Consider the following 24,143-nt stretch of genomic DNA (forward strand, 5'->3'; position numbering starts at 1 on the left):
TCTCTAGTCTGATCCATCCATCCTCTGAATGCTCTAGGTCTCTAGTCTGATCCATCCATCCTCTGAATGCTCTAGGTCTCTAGTTTGATCCATCCATCTTCTGAATGCTCTAGGTCTGTAGTTTGATCCATCCATCCTCTGAATGCTCTAGGTCTCTAGTTGGTGGCTGTAAAGTTTCATAAGGCTGTGATTATCCCAGAGGTCACCACATGTCATTTTATACAATGACGTGAAGTTTAAAAAAATTGTCTCACTACAATACTACTATGGGGATTACCATTATCACACATGAATACAGTTGGCATCATTGGCTCCACGAGAGTCTTAGCTTTACAGTGATACCCAATTTATGCAATTTCAAGACTGTTTAAGGACCCAAGTATGCAGAAATATTTAAAATACACCATTTTAGAATAGGAGAAAATAACACATTTGTACTGCATATAAACAACTGTATGGTTTTTGGCCAAAACTTCATGTGATTATCATAAAGTGTGTATCTCTGTAAAGGGGAGACTCTTGGGTACCATAAAACCCATTTTCATTCACATATCTCGAGGTCAGAGTTCAAGGGACCCCTTTGAAAATGGCCAGTTTTTCCTCGCCAAAATTTAGCACAACTTCTTAGCGTTATTTAGCCTCCTTACCAACAAGCTAGCATGACAAGTTTGGTACCAATGGATTCCGTAGGTTTTACCAGTATTCACTCTAGCTTTTAGACTGAGCCCGGTGCAACTTCTGAAAGACAGAATGGTCCCCGGATTGTTAAGGGGTTAGTCTATAACGACATACCATAATGTATTAATTCATTTATATTTTGTATTAATAATCTGAATCTGCAATGTAACAAATATTCTAAAACTCAAATAAATGTAGTGGAGTAGAACTAAAAGGCCGGGTGTTGAGTGGCAGCATCTTTTTTCAATTGTTCTCAATGAGGAGAAAACGTACACAGCCATAAACGCAGGACGCAGGTTCCCCAGAAGACCACTGTTCATGCCCCGGATGAAACCGAGTCAATGTTGACTTATTTAACCTTAGTTTTGTTACGTAACTTACGTACTTAATGTCTAACCAAGTATTTTTGATGCCTACATTTAACCAACGTTTTATTGCGTAAGTAAACCTACGTCGGAAGTTTATTTTGAAAAGAGACTGTATCTGTGTAACGAGTGGAAACTGACATTGGAGGGGTACCTTGAGCGTCCAGTTGGCTACCCTCTATCAGTACACGTGTTCTTTTATGACGATCGTTTCTTGGTCAGATGGAGCGTCATTTAAAGCGTAGAGCCATTGACAATGCGTAAGTATTTGATGAGTTGGGAGTGAGAATGGGTCGTTCAGAAATGTGCTGGGTTGAAGCCCTTTTCTGCTAGCGAAAAACGCTTTATGGACACTCAGCCTATAGTTGCATAAAATGGAAATACTCACGTAAAGTACAGCTACCTCAAAATTGTACTTGAGTACAGTAATTATAGACAGATATTTCCCTCAAGAGTTGGTGGAGACCAAAACGCAGCTAAAATGGAGTGAGTGTTTGACTCAAACACAACTCCAAATACATGCTAATGTTGCTCTGTGTCTACTGGATGTGTAAAAAAGCAACTGCCTGCAAAGATGCTCCCTATAACAACTTTATCATTGTTGAGCTCTGCTGCACCCCAGTGACCAACACATCTGTTAATTGAGGTTTAAAAAAACCCAAACAAAAAAAATCATAAATCACTCATAAAGAGTGAAAAAAAAAAGATTCAAACTGAAGTAATATGGTGAAATTAAAATGGCTTAATTGTGGGAGTACACATTAAGGGTCTTTGAAAACATCGTTGCCTTTTGGCTGAAATGTGACGAGGTAAGATAAATGAAAATATGTTCACACATTTTTAAAATTCCTTGCTGGTAGAGCTGCCACAGCAAAAGCATATTCATTTTTGAAGCTTAGGGAGTGTCTTGTTCCTACTTCATAATTAATTAAAATAGTCCTGAATACTTTATGTTCTGCTTTGAGGAGTATCTGTATGTGTAGCAACCAGCGGGGACTGAGTGGGGAAGTGTACGGTGTAGTGTTTCTCCAACTGTGAAGCTGGCATACAGATTTTGTGAACCTGTTCCTGTGGGCTCCTATATCAGATGAATAGCAGTGTACTTTAATTAACAAGCCTATCTTTCAGCGTAATGATAAATGAATTTTACTCAAATCAAGGTTGCAGACTAGAAGGGGAAAAATTAACTCACCACTCCGTAAGCGACTGTGTTGCTGTAGGATCGGAGCTCGGGGTAGATGTTGGAGAGAAACCAGCTGAACGGTCGGCACTGGAGTCTGGATCGAAGGGCTTTTCTCTCAGAAATGTCCCCAATGTCTATTCCTGACTTCTAGAGAAGGAAATAAATACAAACACATCTGAGATTACTTTTTGGGTATTTCACTTATACTAACCTCTAGCAACAAAATAAGTACAAGAAGCTTCAACTTCCCAATGTTGCAAGAAAGAAAATGTATGTATGAATGAATGAATCAACAACATGATGGGAAGCTGTCAGCTTGAGATTTTGACAACATTTGGAGCCAGAGTCTGCCTTCATCGAGGTTGAGCCTCGCGCGGCGAGCATGACTGCAGCTTGTTAGCGAGAGAGAATCACAGTTCATGACATCTTACCCCGTTTTTACATCATCAAATAACTAAATAAAACCAAACTTATCAGGGAAATTAACACTTGAACATACATCAGCATGATACGAATGACAGGTACCACCTATGGGAAAGATTTATTTAATGTGTACTTTGACATTTTAGTTTGGTCCATGTCCCATTCGCTAACATGGAGGATGTGGGAATTCTTTATATACAGTCCATGTACACAACTCTCGCTCCGCTGCTGTTGTACCTGGCCGGAGAACCCGAATTGTTCCCAAACAACTGATTTAAAGGTCCCATATCATGCTCATTTTCAGGTTTATACTTGTATTTTAGGTTTCTACTAGAACATGTTTACATGCTTTAATGTTTAAAAAAACCTTTATTTTCCTCATACTGTCTGCTTGAATATACCTGTATTTACCCTCTGTCTGAAACACTCTGTTTTAGCACATTCCAATGGAATTGCAACAGAATTGCGTTGCTAGGCAACAGCTTGGGTCCATGTTTACTTCCTGTCAGCTGATGTCATTAACATACACTGCAACAGGAAATAAACTGGGACCCATTTAGAATGTTTACGTTTAAAACTGTGAAATGGTCTAAATAATTGTAGATTTGTGACATCACAAATGGACAGAAATCCTGACGGCTTGTTTCAAAAGCTCAGTTTCTGAATACGGGCTGTGTGTATTTCTCTGTGGATTAAGCGTTAAGATACCTTCACAGTATTTACATAGAACTTAAACCTGCTTTATAATATAAAAGCCATGAAAATGTCACTTTTTACAATATGGGACCTTTAAAGGACGCAGGTGGGTCTTCCGGGTGCTGCTGTGCTTTCGTTCCGCATTGCGTGTATCAATCTACTTACCGCATATTCTGCGTGCGACTGCGTGCACCGGAACGTGACCCCTGGACTGCGACGGTTCGGCATGAATACACAAACCGTTACAGCCCTAATGTACACAATTACGCCCACACACAGTAAACAATCACAGTGTCAAACTCCCAACACACAAGTGTACTGTTTGTGTACCTGTAGTGGAACATTCCAGGCCATGTAGACGTGACTCTTGTACTGGTCCATCCAGACCTCAGCCACCCTCAGAGCGTTACGACGCACATGGGCTGTCAGGTTTGCTGTGTAGGGTTTGTGGGCACGCTCAATGTGTGCAATCCTCGAACAGGGCAAGACCTCCACGCTGCCGCCACACTGCCACACCTTTGTTACACACACACACACACACACACACACACACACACACACACACACACACACACACACATTAGTGACTGCAGGGACCCAAAATAATGGTATGGATATTTTCAGTCCCTGCCAAGTGCATGCCAGTTAAACCTCCATCCTCTAAACAGGGGATTAACTCCTTGCTGTGACTGAACCTGCTTGATAGAATTAGTATGAATGAAAGGTATCATAGGAGCACACTGAATATGCCCACCCAGGTGCATGCTATTTATTTGTATTTATTTATTTTTATCCAACATTTTGCAGTTGGGTGACTGGAAGCTGTCAGATATGTCTACACAGGCCTAGCTAGCTTCATGGCAGGCCCATGAATGTGACACAAGTTTAAATTGAACAAGATATGAGGCTTACTTACAGGTAGCTATTCATAGATCTGTATTGAGCAATGAAGACAGAAACTGAAATGTAACTCGCAATAAACTTAATGTTCAACCAAACATATCACGGCGCTGTAGTAATATGGCGAGTCCTTTCGGCACCTTTGTAAACCACTTGGGCAGTTTACAGCTCCGAGGTCGGCTCGTGATCTTCAGTGATAGTTTCGGCGTCTGCTCTATTTTCTCTGAGCAAATCTAACAAGAAAACATACAGATAATCTACAATAAATGATCTTATTCTGATAAATGATAAAACATGCATCCCAAGCACGCCTTTGACTTCCCTCCTCTCTCTCTCTCCCTGCTGTTCTCAATTTGCAAGTTTTAATTCCACCGATTCACTCCCCCCCGATCAAATTTCAAAATCCGCTATTAGTGCATTTTACATCTTTTAGGACCTAATGATTTAAATAAGGGCTATTCAAGTGAGCTGCTTCCAACAAAACAGCCAGACCAGGAATCATCCAATTTGCAATGCAGACAGTTAGAGGCGAAGTCTGGAAGAAAATGAAGGAGGCGAGGGTCTGCAAAGAGGTGAACATTCAGTTCAAGGTGGACTTTTTTCAAAGGAAGACCGCGAAGCCCGTAAGCCATGGCCCAAGGTGCAAGAAGCCAGGAGAAATGGAAAAAAAGGTCTTTCTAAAAGAAGGCTACGTACTTATTGATGGACACAGAATTGACCCTTAACTGATGTCCTCAGCAAGGTAAAACTCACACATCTGTCAAAGTATACAAGGTTTTGTTAAATGTGTACTAGATGTAAGCTAAACCGTTAGAAGTGTTCAAGAAAGGAGTCTAAGCTGTGGCTTTTGTTTTATTTCCAATAAGCTGTTGTGGTTTTTGTTATTAAGGATGAGATGTTCATTCCTGCACTGGAGTGAAGTTGAGTGCATATTGAAGCAGTTAGATTATTAATTCATATCTATTTCTGTATTATCTTTAAATGTCAGGGGGTTGAAAATAGTGTTAAGAGTAAAGCTATCTTTCTGTTTTGCAAGCAACAAAAGAGACTCATTCTGTTATAACTGATGAAATATTTAGGACAATTCAACTTGGAGATTCTGCCTTTTTTTACACATGGAATTTGACATTCGGCTGGTGTAATGGTATTATTTCACAGATTTCCAGGCATTATAATTGATCATAAGAGGGATACAGAAGGTCATTGGATGGTAAATGGACTTGCATTTATACAGCGCTTTTCTAGTCTTCCGACCACTCAAAGCGCTTTACGCTACATGTCAGCATTCACCCATTCACATACACATTCATACATTCATCATACACTGATGGTAGAGGCTGCCATACAAGGTGCCAACCTGCCCGTCAGGATCTAATCTAAATACTCATTCACACACCGATGGCTCAGCCTTCGGGAGCAATTTGGGGGTTAAGTATCTTGCTCAAGGACACTTCGTGACTATGTGACCGGAGGAGCCTGGGATTGAACCACCGACCTTTCCGATTGGTGGACGACCTGCTCTCTGAGCCTCAGCCGCACATTGGATAATGATGATAGTGGAGATAAATAACAAACGTTTTATATCATTATGTATCTATATAATAACAAAGTTGCCAATAGAGACATGTTTGCAAAACCTGGTAAACTTTGAAATAATGGGAATTAACCTATACTTTGGATAAACGGGTGGAGACTTTAATATAGCCCCGATTCCTGGTTAGATCGTATACCTCATAGAAGCCGACAACCTGAACGTGATGACACTAATTTATGTACAATTAATGTGATTGATTACTGGAGGATATCTAACCTGATTTCCATCCAACATACGTGGTTTAATTCTTCAGGAAACGGACAATGTTCAAGACTAGACGATTGGCTTATCTCTTGTGAACTGTGTAATGATCATTTCAGCTTCTCCACTCACAGATCACTGTATGATTAATTTGTTCTTATCAACATCGAAGCATCCTCAGATCTCTGCTAATATTTGGAAATTTAATAATGACTTGTTACAGAATGTTGGATTTTGACAACAGGTTAAAGTTCTCATTAAGGAAGTGGAAAAGCGAGACGTGTCTAATGTGAATGAAGTGGGAATGGTTTAGGTTCAAGGTCAAACTAGCAGCCATAGACAAAGGTAAAAACTTATCACAAAACAAAAGGAATTGATTGATAAAATGAATTAATTAACAAACAACACTTATGATCAATGCTAATGTAACAGAAGGGGCTGCAGGCTGCACGGTGGTGCAGTGCAGCCCTTCTGTGTGGAGTTTGCATGTTCTCCCCGTGTTAGTGTGGGTTTTCTCTGGGTTCATCTCACAGCTCTAAGATATGAAGGGTTAGGTTCATTGTTTACTTTAAATTGCCCGTCAGCTTCTCTCTCTGCTTGGACACTTGAATTTCTCCACCCGAACCATCCTTAAAGGTCGATCCTCCCTCCTCCACTTATTCTCATACTTCTCCATTCAGACATCCACTCCGCCGTCAACATCAAGTAAAGGTCACTCACAATTACTAGACCTTTCATCCACAAACTGACCTTAATCTCAGCCCAACACCTATCCATCATCTACGCCGCTCACATTCCGGGCTACAAAACTGAATCCCCGACTTCCCTTCTCGTTTCAATAACTCATATCCTCTATAGCAGACTCCGATCCTCATCCGAATATGATGGTGCCTTCGTTTTCAGCCGCCATACCGTGAAGACTATCCCCTTCCATCGACCAAACCCATGTTCCGAGCTCAAGTCATCCTGTCAAGTCTCTCTGAGGCGAACCCTCACTCCAAGTCTTGACCCCCAGGTTCCAGACGCTCTAGCCACACCACGACCCCGTTCGGTCTCATTCATCCCCACGTGATCGACCCCTTTTTTCGATAAAGCCCCTTCCGTCGGCTTTGGCGGCTACCATGGAGGCAGGTGGTCCTCATGGCTGCCCGAGTTCTTATCTCTCACTCCTTCCTCCACCATCTGCAAAATGTACTCAGCCATAGCAGCCATTCATTTTCATGTCTTTTATATTATAAAGCAGGTTTAAGTGCTTTATAAATACTGTTAAACTATCAAAACGCTCAATATACAGAGAAATATACACAGTCCGTATACAGAAATTGTGCGTTTGAAACAAGATGTCAGGATTTCTGTCCATTTGTGATGTCACAAATATACAATATTTAGACCATTACACGGTTTTAAATAAACATTCTAAATGTGTCCCAGTTTATTTCCTGTTGCAGTGTATGTTAATAACATCAGCTGACAGGAAGTACATATGGACCCAAACTGTTGCCTAGCAACGCAATTCTGTTTCAATTCCGTTGAAATGCACTAAAACGGAGCGTTTCAGACACAGGGTAAATACAGGTATATTCAGGCAGATAGTATGAGGAAAATAAAGTTTTTTTTTTAACATTACAGCATGTAAACATGTTTTAGTAGAAACACAAAATACATTATGAACCTGAATATGAGCACGATATGGGACCTTTAAACTCTTCAGCTGACAGTTCCACTGCTTTCAGTGATCTCACATCAACTTTTTTCAGCGCTTCCATTTTACTTTCACAAACTGTGTTTCGACCTAGGCTACTGTGTTTCAGCTATTTAAAATGTTTCAACTGTAGGCTACAAATTTTCACCAGGGAAGAGATGTAAATCTCTTCTCCAGGAAATCTTGCCTTATCTAGGTGCCACTACAGTATTTAATGAACTGATGCTTCTACCATGGCAACACACATTTCTGAAGTAAACCTTGCTAATTGCCATGATAGCACGGCTCAAAATTCTGCAGCGGGCACTCAGGACTTCAGAGTACCGACCAGACAAGTGCTGGAATGGTTAATGCTGACTTGAATACAAACGCCTGTTCTCTCTATTCCAGTCCTGCACTTTGTTTGTGTGTTTGCTCTGTAATCCCTCCTTGCGGCCGGCCTCTTTCCCTGTATCCTTTCAAAGCAAAAGAGCTGCCGCAGAACAACAGTAAAAACTGTACCACTGGCCCGGCGCCCAGGCAGGAACACTAACTAGAGCCAAATTCTGAGATAATACACGCTTCCCTCAGAAATACCTCAACATTGCCTATAAAGGATTTACAACACAGGGTTAGAGTATAAGGAGCTATTCTTCGAGCATAACAATCTGCGTCTGAGCGTGTGGGTGTGCAGAGCGAGATAGAGAATGACACGTGAAAAAAAAGCGGACAGTAAGGTGAAAGAGGAGATTCAGAGTGTGAAATATAAAACAGAGAGAGAGAGAAGGGATAAAAGCAAAGGGAGATAAAGTGGGAAGTGTGGAGAGAAGATAAAGAAAGTGAAATAGAGGGGGAGAGCGAGTCTTTTTGAGTCATCCTTTCCAAAAGCCTTTTCTTTTTTTGATTTGTTATCTTCACTCTAAATAAAAAAAACATTCTCCCGCGGCATAAAACAGGGTGATGCTCCAACTATTACCCAGAAAACATCACGGAACATCATTGTGACGTTGAGTAGTCGCAGTTTATGTGTTTGCGTTGGCATCCAATGTCTAGAACTTGTGTATGACTGATTTTATATGTGTCATCCAGACAAAACAGAGCTCATTTACATCCCTAATGGTCTGTCAGTCTGTCTTCTTTGGTTTAATGCAGAGCAAAATCTCGCTTGTGGACTTTTTTAAAAGTTTTAATGAGGAAAATGAGAGGCGAAATACAATAAATGAAGTTGTGAATTATAAATCACGCAGAGGACGAACGCCTGTTGTGATGAAAAAGTCGTCATGAGACAATGAGCATTAAATATGCACACTGCTAGGCCACGGCACAGATGAAGCTTCATAAAAGTAATCTTTATCACAATGGGAGCGTGCAGGCCAGAGATATGGAGCGCCTCTGCAGAAACTGGGTGAAAAAAAAATGACATCGCTGATAACAAAAGGCGCCTGTGTTTGGTATGAAGGAGATGGAAATAGAACAAACTGGCTGTTTTCTGACTTAAACCCTGGGTTGAACTCATATGACAAATTCGTTAGAGCAAATGCCCTTGAGACACGTGCGCAGAACTGATTCTGTCAAAAATATCACTGCTGATTTACATAATCATTGATCTGCATGGGGCTCTTTTGCAGTGCAACAAAAAATTTAAATATTGACTTTTTCTTGATGTGTTTATAGTCACAACTATGTGGTATGAAATAACTGACAATGATGATCTGTTTGTATGTGTTTAGGCAGGCTTGTTGGGGCTACATTTGATGTCAGGTTCTGACTTCGAATACACCGTTGGCACTGGTGTTTGCCCAAGAAAAGAAATGTCAATACTCTGGCTGATGTTCTTGCTAACCTTTTGTTGCCTTTCAACCAGTCTTGGACGTCAGACCTCACATACAGATAGATAGACGGGGGTAAATCTATCCTGTTCTAGCCCACCCTGAACCAATCCCGAACTCCGAACGACCGCACAACGAGCTGAACAGAAGCTTTGAAGAGTCTCTCCACTGAGACTGGGTTCATTTCAGTTCACTGTTTGTTGACATAGCTGCAGAGGGCAAATGATTTTTAGCACCGTGCGTGACTCTTGGCCCCTCTTTCAGTTCGTAGGCTAAAGTGTAATGTGGGCAGAGCTGCCGACAGCTGGAGGGAGCATCTGATGTGGGTCAGAAAAACACTGACTGCTGGGGGTTGCAGAAGCAATGGTGAGATCTGCTCCCGCAGAGAGGACTGTCTGTTCGTGGCCTCGCTGCTTATGCTTTGCTGAATAAGTCAATGTCAACAGTTGTTCAAGCAATTTGTCTCTGCAGTAGGGGGTTGGGGGGGAGGGGGAGGGGGCTTAAACTGAAGAATTACTTGCCAAAAGAGCTCTATGATAGAGAATCACCTCTCTGGATGTTACAAAGGCACTGATGGTCACTGCACCGCAAGGAGCTAAGGAGAAAGCCATTATTGGACTTGACTGTAGAGGTCTGACATTCAGGCCTCCAATGGAGAAAGTCAACACCCTGCACAAAAGACTTTTATGAGCCGAAGAGAGACACATTACTGCCAATGACCCACAACATGCAGAAACAACAGGGCACTTTTAGCCTTCGGTGGATTTAGCAATTCAAGACATCATATACTATTAATGATACCAGCTCAAAGCAATTTTTAAGGGAATATTTAGTATGCCATAATTCACATTATGATTATCATTTGACACTACAGTGTCAGTATGAAGTTACACTCACAGCTGTGGAGGGCAAGCTGCATTAAGTTGGTGTGGATGGGGGTATAAAATTACTGGGGGAAACCACAGAACGCAATTGCCACTCTCTAACCCCAAGCAGGACCATCCTCCACCAGAGCTTCTGATAGATGTCCAGCTTGTTCAGCTGTTGTTTCCCTGTACAGAAAGTTCCTTAAACAATCAGCATGTGATATTACATGGGTGGTACATTCATTTTTAAATTGATGCATGCATATGGAATCAAATCAATCTGCGAAAGATTACGATTCCTTACTGTACATTCTGGTCGTGTATAGGTGCGTTTGAAGCGTCAATGTAGTGTTGACATCTATTTTCAATGGGAAGCAGCAAAAGCCTATTCAAAAAGTCGAGTCTATATGTCTCTAGATTACGTCATGTGCTAATTTGTATATCCGCGATGTGATTTATTAACTATTTAAAGGTACTGTTTGTAACTTCTTACACGTATAACTCATTGCGGGTCAGTGTCCCATGCGCACTTGCGTGCGGCTATGCTGTTCCAACACAAACTACACGGAAGAAACCAAAACTGCAAAGTTATATCTAGTGAAGCTCGTCTTGCAAAACGGTAGCTAGGCTGAAGCAGGAAAACACAGTATCAGCATTGATTCATGGAGAGACCTTCGTCTGGTCAGCTAACATTACTGCCAAGCAGCTGAAATATAGAGTGATATTGTGGTTTTAGCTGACGTGTGTCGCCTCACTGTTTTTAGCAATGCTCGTTCATGTGTATATAGAGCGAGCATAAGCGCGAGCACGAGCAACAGGACGTGGACTTTCGTTGACTTAGAGGCCACAGGTGTCGCTGTTAACAAGCAATTTCTGATTCTTACATAGAGTCCCTTTAAATGTATTTTTTAATGAAAGTTAAACATTTTTATTTGAATCTTACTCACTGCCTCTAATTTCGAAAATGTTTCAACAAGGCTGTTGAATGGACTGTGGAACTGAAGTGTCATGAAAAGAGAGGATCCAAACCCTGGAATAAACTCACTCTTATAAAAGAGAAGGAGTTTCTGTTGTATGGGTTGTAGCTGCTGCGGTAGTGGACCAATCACACGTTGCAATAAATTGAATAAAAACTCACGGTGATTGGCTAGCTCACAGCCGTCCCTCTGCACTGCGCTCATACAGCAGTTACAGCGATAACGCCGTTCCAACCGACGGCGGCGGAAGCGTAACACCCATCCTCCGGTTCCCCCCCCCCACCCAAGTAACACTGTTAGCTCTTTCAGTTGTTGCTGTTGTTTTCACTGTTAGTGCTGTTAGCAGCGTTAACTGTGAGCCGCCGGCTCAGCATTTGCCATGAGGAGCAATAAAAATGCTCCAAATCTCTCAATCAGCAAATTTAAGGTCTGCCCAAAAAGTCGCTAGACTCTTTTTAAAAAAAGAAAATCAGTGAGGGGGTCTTAAAAGTCACCAAATCCAGACAGAAAGCCACTAAGTTGAAAACATGTCTTCAATGCCTTCATTCCAAACTGTATCTGACCTTTTGTCCGTCACTGTCTTCAGAACAAATGCAAGTGCAAATGTTCAGTGCTAACATCCAGTGCTAACATTCAGTGCTAACGGCCAGTGCCAATGTTCAGTGCTAACGCCCAGTACCAATGTTCAGTGCTAACACTCATTCTTAACTTTCATTGCTAACATCCAGTGCCAACATAACGTCCAGTGCAAATGTTCAGTTTTAATGTCCAGAGCAAAGGTTCAGTGCCAATGTCCTGTGCTAAACTTCAGTGCCAATGTCCTCTGCCAATGTTCAGTGCCAATGCAGGAAGAAGTGTGCTCTTAATGTAGCAAGGCTGCTTGTAAGGATATGGAAGTCAGCCATGATGCAATATCAAGTGTATCCGTCACACACCGCGCACCTCTCACCTCTCACCTCTCACCTCTCACTCTTTCACTCCATCTCTCACGTGCATGCGTGCACACTCCACACTGCAGGAGAGTTAGTTTAGCTCTGAGAATATCTAGTGTGGACGTTTGTGCAGAAATAACTGCTGCAGTTCCTCCAGACCAACAGAGGTTTCCCGTGTCTTGTGAAGTGACGGGGCTCCGCAGAGAGAAACGTTATCGTCTCCGACCAAAACTCCGGTGTCTCCCCTGTTCCCTCCGGCCGCGGTCGGCAGGCTGAAGCAGGAAAAGCCAACACCAGGATCAGCATTGATTCATGGAGAGACCTTTGTCTGGTCAGCTAACATTACTGCCAAGCAGCTGAAATATAGAGTGATATTGTGCTTTTAGCTGACGTGTGTCGCCTCACTGTTTTGATTGATGCTCGTTCATGTCTATGTAGAGCGAGCACAAGCGCGAGCAACAGGACGCTGACTTTCGTTGACTTAACGGCCACAGGTGTCGCTGTTAACAAGCAATTTCTGATTCTTACATAGAGTCCCTTTAAATGTATTTTTTAATGAAAGTTAAACATTTTTATTTGAATCTTACTCACTGCCTCTAATTTCGAAAATGTTTCAACAAGGCTGTTGAATGGACAGACCCTTTTAAGTTTGCTGAAAATGATTTAAAACCTGTTAATGCTAAATACTGCCGGGAACTGCAACACAACTGAAATAACAGAAATAATGACATTCATCATAATATAATACATGTCAGGTTATGTACTTGAATTTTATAGAAAAAAAAAACTCATTTTGAATGTAATTGTATTAGCCTACATTAAATCACAATGTCATCTGGCAGTTGCTACATCATTAGTAATGAGCGCAGTTCGCTTGACTCAGACTGAATGAATACATTGAATGACTGATAAAGCCCCCATTCTGTCAAAGGAAAGGTCATTCTCCTTTTTCTGTATGCTGGACACGCCTGCTAAACAGGATATTTCAATTTGGACAGTGACAACGGTTTATGCCTCTACAGAGTACAGGTCAGGACACAGATTACACTGTGTTACAGATGTTTGAAGTATATAGAGGACTGTACTGTATGCTGGGGTGCACAGATGTATAGTGCTGACATGTGGTTGCCGGGGCTGTGTGGCTAATAAAATACAAGTTCTCAAGCCGACTCACCCGGATGCCAAGCTCCACGTTTTCTCCACCGTAAATTTCCATGCCTTCATCTAGCAGACCAATATCCTCAAAGTACTTCCTGTCGACCACAAAGCAGCCAATCAGAGCAGGGCTCCTAGAATAGAGGGTGAAGGGAGGGAAAAGAGACAAAGAAAGAGGTAAAAAATGTGTTGTATTTAGCTAAATGCTCAGTAATTATGGAGTTTAAATGCAAAATATCTTAAAGACACACACACAAGCACAGTCCTAAACCACAATTAGCCCCACACTGGGCAACAAGGCCCTGAAGATTTTTTTTTTTTTTTAAAGTATGCTGCACATTTGGTGCTCTAGACAGGCCTTAACTGTCAAAATGATGATTTCACCTACGACAACTTCAGGAAATTTTGAGGAAAAACAGATCTTTCATCAACATCAAACTGATTCAACAAGACTTAAAAATAACTGTTATTAGTATTCATGCTGTCAGTCCCACACATCTTTTCTTATCAAAATGAAATACAGCACCGCTGCGAAAACAGCTTGTTTTGGTGAATTTCTCCTCCCTGTGGATACACAGATTGGCAAACTCCCAGAAACACTGAATCCCCAAAATGCTAATAGACACAAGGCCCTCTCACTATTGACTATGTACAAATCTTTTTCTCTACAACCTCCAGATACCAGCACAACAAAATCACAATTCAGATGTCACATATCAGAGTTATATAGTTTATACTGCTCAATCTCAACGTCACATATCATTTATTTTATAGTGCAGTATATTGAGTACATGAGATAAAGAGCTATATGAAGTTTCACATGCAGCTTCAGATTCATGAAATAAACACACATTGTTTGCTCCATAACACACGTCGGGTACGAATAAAGAAGGATTTATTATTAGCTGATTTTGTAGTAGGATTTTGACCGTGAAACAGTGGTATTGACCTTCACTTAGCCAAGAAGCTACAATGTACAGCTTAGTAATATTGTAAAGGTCCCATATTGTAAAAAGTCAGATTTTCATGTCTTTTATATTATAAAGCAGGTTTAAGTGCTATATAAATACTGTTAAACTATCAAAACGCTCAATATACGAAGAAATGCACACAGCCCGCATTCAGAAATTTTGGGTTTGAAACAAGCCGTTAGGATTTCTGTCCATTTGTGATGTCACAAATATACAATATTTAGACAATTACATGGTTTTAAATGTAAACATTCTAAATGTGTCCCAGTTTATTTCCTGTCACAGTGTATGTTAATAACATCAGCTGCCACGAAGTAAACATGGACCCAAACTGTTGCCTAGCAACGCGATTCCGTTGCAATTCCGTTGAAATACGCTAAAACGGAGCGTTTCAGGCAGAGGGTAAATAATGGTATATTCAGACAGACAGTATGATACAAATTATGTGTTGTTATAACATTAAAGCATGTAAACATGTTCTAGTAGAAACCCAAAATATAAGTATGAACCTTAAAATTAGCACGATATGTCCCCTTTAAAACATGAACAGGTTTTGTTACAAAAGAGATGTCTGCCTTATCATATCTGAAATCTGATATCTGAAAAGTTGACACCTTTCTTTGTGTGACAAAAATGATTCCTTGCATGAAAGTAAAACTAACGGTGGAATATAATTATATATATAACAAATCAGTTATTGCCTGTCTTGAGACCTTTTCTTACAAAACAGTAACATTTTTGTGGATACAATCGCTGATGTTGTTTAACAGTGAACATCAGCTAACTTTTATTCCTAAAGGAAATTTTGGTGTTTTGTATTGAAACCCATGAAAACCATGCTTTTCTCTAAGAATTTTTGCTTACCATCAGTTCTAGGTTTACATGTAAGTAGCACACTGTACTAAACCTGTGTAGCAGAGTTGGTTTCAAGTCACTTACAATTACCAATTTGAAATGTAGAAAAACACTGCAGTTTGCTTCCTAATGAACAATTATCAGCAATTTACTTATTGGCTGGATAGCACAACCCCGATGTATGTCACCTCACTGTGGCGCTACCGTAAGCTAATTGAGGCACAATTGATGACTTGCAGAGGTGCAATTTTTCGCCCCCCTGAGGCACAATTAACACCTCAATAGGGCACACATTTCGCAATTTACGCCTTAGGTGCAATTAAGGCCGTGTGATATGCAATTAACGCCTACTCGACATGCAATTAACACCTCGTGAGGCATTTTTGTAATGTGTCTGTTGGGTGGTACACTACATTTCTTAACCTGCTGACGGCAGGAAAGACTGCACCGGGGGTGGAGGGGCTAGTTACCCTTCTTCACACGTCCTTGTAGCTCATGCTACAGGAACTCCCAAACAAACTACAAGCAGAATAAGGAAAAAACAGCCCGGCGGTCCACCGAGAGGCGGGATGGAAGATGGACCAACCAGGACAGATAACATGGTAACGACCGGAACGACAACGACGAACGATCAAAGGATCCTCAGAAAATGTGGCTGCGGGTGGTCCAAAGTAACAATCTACCGGGGCCTGCGAATCCACCAGGGGAAGGCAAGATGCGGCGGCAGCATCCAGATGCAAACTTGCACTGCGCAAGCAGGTCAGACAAGGAGGAATCATAGCCAGGTTGAGCACCACAGTGCTATTGATCCTACCATTGTAGCTGGTGAGAGAGAGCAACTTCAGCCTTCCCAGCAGGTTTTGCAACAACACCAGCATGGCCCCGAGCCGGAGCATCAGAGCGAGACACGAAGGAGAGAACCCACAATAGAGACTTCTGAGAAACCAGCCCGGAAACCCAAGGTCAAGTGGCCAAAAGCCAGCGATAAGGAGGCATGGAGAAGCTTCGATGAGAGCATACACATCACCCTCCAGAACACATTAAGAGGCAGCACAACATCCAAACTGAACATCTTTGCCCATATCATCTACGAAGAAGGCACGGGTAGATTTGGAGAGATGCCACAGAGGAGGATCGTCCCCAGGCAGACTGGGAGACGGGAGAGAGAAATCCTCCAGCTGGTAAAGGAGCGGCGGCTATTGCGGAAAGCATGGAGAAGAGCCGAGAACGAGGAGAAAGAGGGCTTGCAGAACCTGTGGAACCAGATTAGAACCAGACTCAACCACCTGAGGCGAGCTGAGAGGATCAGGAAACGTAGAAGCCGAAAGGAGAAAGCAAGGGCGAGCTTCTTCCGTGACCCTTTCAAGTATGCCCGAGGCTTGCTGGAGGAGAAGAAAACAGGGAAACTGCAGACTACCGAGCAGGAACTGGAGGAATACATCAAAGACCAACTCAGTGATAGCCAAAAGGAAAACCCCCTCGGATCCCCAGGTCACGTACCCCTCCCACCCGAGCCCTCCTCCCAGTTTGACACCACTCCCCCCAGATAGTCCGAAGTCCAGCAAGTGGTAGAACGAGCGAGAGCTGCATCAGCACCAGGACTAAACGGAGTACCCTACAGGGTATATAAGAGCTGTCCTATGATCTTGAAGCTCTTGTGGAGACTGATGGGACTTGCCTGGAAGAACCAATCCATCCCTCCAGCATGGAGCAGAGCGATCACCACCTTCATCCCGAAAGAAAAAGACTCCCACGACATCAGCCAATTTAGAGGTATTGCGCTGCTGAATGTGGAAGGGAAGATCTTCTTCTCGGTGATGGCAAAGCGCATGACCAGCTACTTTCTGGCAAACAACTACATCGATACCAGCTGTCAGAAGGCAGGCATCCCAGGGTTTCCTGGCTGCGTGGAGCACTCTGCTATGATCTGGGAACAGATCCAGACAGCGAAGCGGAGTAAATCAGACCTCCACGTGGTTTGGCTGGATCTTGCAAATGCTTATGGTTCCGTTCCCCACCAGCTCATCAATTTCGCTCTCAACTTCTTCCACATCCCATCTTGCATCCAGAGCCTAGTAACAAGCTATTTCAACAACTTCCGCGTCTGCTACACAACCCAGGAGATCTCAACGGGTTGGCACCAGCTGGAGAAAGGGATAGCAATGGGTTGTTCCATCTCTCCCATCCTTTTCACGGCAGCGTTTGAGATCATCCTGATTGGGGGCAGACAGATGGTCCGAGGAGTCAGATCCCAAACAGGTCTGCGACTCCCGGCTTTACGGAGCTACATGGATGACGTTACCACCCTCCTCCAGACAGCAGCGTGCACTGCCAGACTCCTGAAAAGGCTTGAGGAGCTCTTATCATGGGCCCGGATGAAGATAAAACCTGCTAAGTCCCGCAGCCTCTCAATCCGGAAAGGAGCCCGGAACGATAACATCACCTTCTCAGTCGATGGCGAGAAGATCCCACTGTTGGCGGAACAACCTGTGCGAAGCCTTGGAAGGCTTTACACAGCCGACCTGTCCGATAAGCACATGGCTGCCTCTGTATTAGCTCAGCTCACGAATGGCCTGAGCAAGATCGACCAAAGTCCCCTGCCAGGGAAATTCAAGGTCTGGTGTTACCAGTTCACCCTATACCAACGTCTGATGTGGCCCCTAAAGTTGTGTGACATCACCTCAACAACCGTTTTGAAGTTGGATGGAAAAGCCAACAATTACATCCGCAAATGGCTGGGCCTTCCTCGATGTCTTACCAACACTGCACTGTTTGGGAGAACCACCCTGAAGCTCCCACTGAAATCCATCAACCTAGGCTACAAACAGGAGAAGGTGAGACTTGTCTTCGAGCTGAGAGACTCACCTGACCCGTCTGTCCAAAACACCAAGGTCCAAATTCGAACAGGACGCAAGTGGGATGTAAATCAGGCAGTCGACCAGGCCATCAATCGCCTAAAATATCAGGAGATTGTCGGGCAGCTGCAGCAAGGCAGATGGACAACCTGGGAGGCGGTGATAAACCGAACTATCACGTGGGCAGACATGTGGAAGATGCCCCAAGCAAGGCTGAGTTTCCTGATCAGGGCCACATATGACACCCTTCCCAGTCCCCGGAATCTTCACCTCTGGTATGGCACAGAGGAGACCTGCCAACTCTGCAACTCCAAAGACCCCACCTTGCGGCACATCCTCTCTGGATGCAAGGCAGCGCTAGCGCAGGGCCGGTACAGATGGCGCCACGACCGGGTGCTGCGTAAGCTAGCCGAAATCCTGGAGACACGCAGGCTGGAGGTAAACAAGGCCAGCCCAGCAACATCTCAGCGGCTGATCCAGTTTGTTCAGCAAGGGGGCAAAGGCCAGAGCAGCAGTGCAAGGGGGCGGTCTCTCCTGTGTCTTGGAGGCGAGTGGAATATGAGAGCTGACCTTGACCAGCAGTTAAAGTTCCCGCATGAAATAACACTAACATCCCTTCGGACAGATATTGTGCTCTGGTCCACCCCTACAAGGACGGTTATAATGGCGGAGCTGACTGTCCCATGGGAAGAGGGGATAGAGGCTGCTTTCGAGAGAAAGAAGGAAAAGTACTCAGAGCTGGCAGCTGAGTGCACTCAAGCAGGATGGAGGGCGGTCACCCATCCAGTAGAAGTCGGGTGCAGAGGCTATGCTGGAACATCCACCCAGCGGCTCCTGAGGTCCCTGGGGATCACAGGCTCCAAGCTTAGAAAGGCGCTCAAAGAACTTGCGGAGGAGGCTGAGCAAGGGAGCTTCTGGCTCTGGCTTCGTAGAAAGGACAAGGCGTGGGGAAAAGGAGGGTCCTAAGGCTGGCTGCAGGGGGCGGCAGGGAGACGTCCCTGTCGCTGCTCCACCACCTTGAGATGTTCCGGGAATAATGGAGCGAAACATCAGTGAAGGGTGGCTCCCGGCTGACGACCCTGCAGCCGGCCCAATGGCACCGTCGGAGGTGTGACAGGCAGAAATGCCCAGCAGGTATAACCACCTGTGCTTCAATTCACATATCAGAGTTATATAGTTTATACTGCTCAATCTCAACGTCACATATCATTTATTTTATAGTGCAGTATATTGAGTACATGAGATAAAGAGCTATATGAAGTTTCACATGCAGCTTCAGATTCATGAAATAAACACACATTGTTTGCTCCATAACACACGTCGGGTACGAATAAAGAAGGATTTATTATTAGCTGATTTTGTAGTAGGATTTTGACCGTGAAACAGTGGTATTGACCTTCACTTAGCCAAGAAGCTACAATGTACAGCTTAGTAATGTTGTAAAGGTCCCATATTGTAAAAAGTCAGATTTTCATGTCTTTTATATTATAAAGCAGGTTTAAGTGCTATATAAATACTGTTAAACTATCAAAACGCTCAATATACGAAGAAATGCACACAGCCCGCATTCAGAAATTTTGGGTTTGAAACAAGCCGTTAGGATTTCTGTCCATTTGTGATGTCACAAATATACAATATTTAGACAATTACATGGTTTTAAATGTAAACATTCTAAATGTGTCCCAGTTTATTTCCTGTCGCAGTGTATGTTAATAACATCAGCTGCCACGAAGTAAACATGGACCCAAACTGTTGCCTAGCAACGCGATTCCGTTGCAATTCCGTTGAAATACGCTAAAACGGAGCGTTTCAGGCAGAGGGTAAATAATGGTATATTCAGACAGACAGTATGATACAAATTATGTGTTGTTATAACATTAAAGCATGTAAACATGTTCTAGTAGAAACCCAAAATATAAGTATGAACCTTAAAATTAGCACGATATGTCCCCTTTAAAACATGAACAGGTTTTGTTACAAAAGAGATGTCTGCCTTATCATATCTGAAATCTGATATCTGAAAAGTTGACACCTTTCTTTGTGTGACAAAAATGATTCCTTGCATGAAAGTAAAACTAACGGTGGAATATAATTATATATATAACAAATCAGTTATTGCCTGTCTTGAGACCTTTTCTTACAAAACAGTAACATTTTTGTGGATACAATCGCTGATGTTGTTTAACAGTGAACATCAGCTAACTTTTATTCCTAAAGGAAATTTTGGTGTTTTGTATTGAAACCCATGAAAACCATGCTTTTCTCTAAGAATTTTTGCTTACCATCAGTTCTAGGTTTACATGTAAGTAGCACACTGTACTAAACCTGTGTAGCAGAGTTGGTTTCAAGTCACTTACAATTACCAATTTGAAATGTAGAAAAACACTGCAGTTTGCTTCCTAATGAACAATTATCAGCAATTTACTTATTGGCTGGATAGCACAACCCCGATGTATGTCACCTCACTGTGGCGCTACCGTAAGCTAATTGAGGCACAATTGATGACTTGCAGAGGTGCAATTTTTCGCCCCCCTGAGGCACAATTAACACCTCAATAGGGCACACATTTCGCAATTTACGCCTTAGGTGCAATTAAGGCTGTGTGATATGCAATTAACGCCTACTCGACATGCAATTAACACCTCGTGAGGCATTTTTGTAATGTGTCTGTTGGGTGGTACACTACATTTCTTAACCTGTGAGATTTGTTTTAAGTTAATATTTTAAATAGCAATCAAAACTTTAAAAACAATAGTTTAATTTACTTTTCTTCACCGAAATGAATGAAATTATGAGATAAACTGTATTTTATTTATTTATTTAAGTTGTCTTACCCCCCTTAAAATCGAGAAGGCCTCGTGACCCCCCATGAAGCTTTGGCTACCCCTAGTGGGGGTCAGGAACCCCAGGTTGGGAACCAGTGAGTTAGATGCATTGAATGAGAATATCCTTTTTTGTGCAAAGACAAAAAAGTTACAGCACTCTATCCCTGCCAGTAGTAGCTGTGACTCTAACTTTAATTTCAATGTGCCACTCTGCATTTTCAAGTAGCTATAATTCACATAGCCTTTTGTGTTGGGGCAATTGATTTCCAGGAGTCTAAACGGTGGGCTCTCAGTCGGGTCAAACACCAAACCGTCAGGAGTTGACCCTAACCAGGAGGCATCAACAGTGAAAACATGAGAATCACTAATGATAAATACAGTGGAAACCTCTCATAGTGATCACGTCTGTCCGGGTCTAATTGATCACTACAGGCAGATGATTGTTATAACCACATTTTTGTTGTTGTGCATCATTTCTCATGCAGATAACAATTTAATTGACATTTGTATATTTATTACATGAACACAAAGTCATGAAATGGAACTCTGCGGAGTGAGTGTGCACACAGAACGGCGCCCCTTTGCCGGGGCTCCTTGTCCTCTCACAGAATACACATGGCAGCTTCAGCATTTTCCAAGAGACCAGAGTACTCATAAGCTAGAATATTACTACCAAGTTGTCTGTTTACAACGTTTTTTTAGAAGTACGTAGGCAGTTTTACTCTGGTTGCCGGGCCGTTTTTCACTTGTAGCCTCTGCAGTGTGTCCAAGCAATCTTTATCTGTCAAATTGGCAGTGTTTTCCTGGCCAACTGTGTTGAAGAACTAGATCATTATATCCAGTTCTGAGTATGTGCAATGACCGTACACACTGTAGGTCTCGTCAAATGTGCTGTACAGTAATAGTGGTGACAAAACGTACCTGTCGCCAAAAAAAAAGATATTGGCATTGAGCGTTTCTGTAAACTGTTGGATACGCTGAATGTTGATGTTTCTGAACCAAAATAAATGTTTCATAAATGATTTCATCAGTCTTGTATCACGCTTGCAGAAACACACAATGACACGTAATTAATGTTGTGAAACGATCGGTTAGATGTAGGCAACAAGACTACTTGGGTAAGGTTAGAAAAAACACCGGGGTTTGTTTTAAAATAATAACAACCGTTACTAACCTACAAAGTGCGAAAACTTACAAAAACTCTTGCAAGACCCGCTGCCCAACGACCTATCCTTACCTTAACTATTCAAGGTCAATGCCTAACCTTAAAGGCAGGGTTGATGATGTTCTCCAGTATACACTATTTGTTATATTGGTTGAAATGGTCTTTACACCCCGACAGCGATCCATTACTGATGAGCTCTGAAAAGGACCGGAAAAGAGCCGTCATCTGTAGCTGCTGTAATCCTGTAAAAACATCTACCAATCAGTGCCTCGCGGTCCGCTTGGAAAGAACCAATCAGATGCCTCCCTGCCTCCCTGCTCGTAGTTACGATGCGGCGGTGCTCGTGCATGTGTGTCGGGGGGGTAGGGGGTCGTTGCCTTGGAAGGAGCCCCGAGGGGAGGGGTGGGTTTAGACGGAGCTCCTGAGGCGATGCTACTTTCAAATTATGCTAGCTTTCCAACATTGTCGACCCTATCTTTCTCTATTCAAGGTCAACGCCTGACCGTAACCATCTTGCAAGAGTTTCACAAATTGTGGGTTACCTCCTGGACACCACCCAGGTAACCTTCAGCAATGATCGATCGATACAACGTCATGTGCGTTTATAGGGGTTAGAATATTGACACTACACTTACCAGAATTTACATACATAATAATCCCTGGGGATTAGTGTCCAGGAAATTAAAATATAAAAATAACAAGTTTAGTAAGTGATCTTATCAAGCCATCAATATGCTTCATGTCAAATTATTAATACTATACTGTATATATTAATATATTTTGCTGGTGTCTCACTTCTTTCATATTTAAAAAGACAATTTACTCAATGACACACAACTTTCTAAAAGGTTTATTTCCTTATCATGACTTTTTTAATTCATCTTCTTCTTTTTAAACTCAAAACAAAGTATTTCAGCTCTTCCTGTATTTACCTGATCGGGGCTGTGTGGTTGTGTTGTGTCCACCAGGACTTTGGTGGGTTGAGGTATCGACACCACAGCTCCCAGTCAAAGCCCTGAGCAGACAACGGGTACTCCTCAATCTCAAAGGTGTCATACTTGATGTTGTCAAAAGAGGGAGACACCACTCGGGTCCGGTCCTCCTTTATTCGCTGCAGTATAGGTTCTGCCCTGTGAGAGGACAGAGCAACAAAATTAATCCGTGAGTCAGCGGTACATCGTTGGCTGCAGAGCTCCAAGCCAACACTCTAAAATACACTATGATAAGTGACCATCATGACATCTAAACAAAAATGTGAAAATAAAACTGATACAACTGAAATGAGAGTCAAACTGTTTGCACATCTGAAGGCAAGTCTGGTAGTTTGACAGAAAATATGATAAAACATTATATACAATTTGTGATATCAGGACATATTTCCAAAAAAAAACCCGCCTGAACATTGTTGAAGCCCCTGAAAACTTGGTTTCAAATGCTCTATAACCTAATATTTATGACTATATTAGCAAAAGTCAAAGTTAAAAAACATTATTTTTTAAGTGTTTAACAGTCAAATCTCTGCTAATCTGCTTCATCAGGACCACCTGGACGTGGTTTGCAGGGATGGGTTTAGCCCACCCAAACGTGCGTCTTGCCTACCCCAATCAAAAGTTAAGGAGAAAAAATAGTTTTTTGTTCAGCCAATGGAAAAATAGCACAGAAAATACAGGTACTTTTTGTAACTTCTGATCGAGTGGGCGACCTACAGATCGCCTGAAATGTCGCCCACTGCCCACCTCCTGTGATGCACCACAACTCAGTATACTGCGAAATACAGAGAGCTTTCCCTGGCAGCGATAGGATTAATCGTCATTGTGTGAACTTGTTTGGCGAGGACTTGAATGTAACAGACGTTCATTTATATGTAAAAGTCTCGCACTTCAGCTTTAAAGGTCCCATATTGTAAAAAGTGAGATTTTCATGTCTTTTATATTATAAAGCAGGTTTATAGATAGCAGTGCTTTATAAATACTGTTAAACTATCAAAACACT

General features: G+C 42.5%; 1 protein-coding gene across 3 annotated transcripts in view; it reads right to left on the reverse strand.

The window, feature by feature from the left end:
• Window positions 1–24,143, reverse strand: part of LOC141765512 (polypeptide N-acetylgalactosaminyltransferase 18-like) — a 215,266-nt gene that overhangs the window by 66,445 nt on the left and 124,678 nt on the right. For 2 of the 3 annotated variants that reach the window (XM_074631544.1, XM_074631543.1), the window contains exons 5-8: window positions 23,084–23,281; window positions 13,500–13,614; window positions 3,676–3,861; window positions 2,236–2,373 (exon numbers count right to left, since the gene is read on the reverse strand). In XM_074631544.1, coding sequence (XP_074487645.1) covers window positions 2,236–2,373; window positions 3,676–3,861; window positions 13,500–13,614; window positions 23,084–23,281 — 637 coding nt within the window. The remainder of the gene's footprint in view (window positions 1–2,235; window positions 2,374–3,675; window positions 3,862–13,499; window positions 13,615–23,083; window positions 23,282–24,143) is intronic. The other variant, XM_074631545.1, reaches the window with a different exon arrangement.

The sequence above is a fragment of the Sebastes fasciatus genome, chromosome 4 (assembly GCF_043250625.1).
Source record: "Sebastes fasciatus isolate fSebFas1 chromosome 4, fSebFas1.pri, whole genome shotgun sequence".
Lineage (NCBI taxonomy): Eukaryota > Metazoa > Chordata > Actinopteri > Perciformes > Sebastidae > Sebastes > Sebastes fasciatus.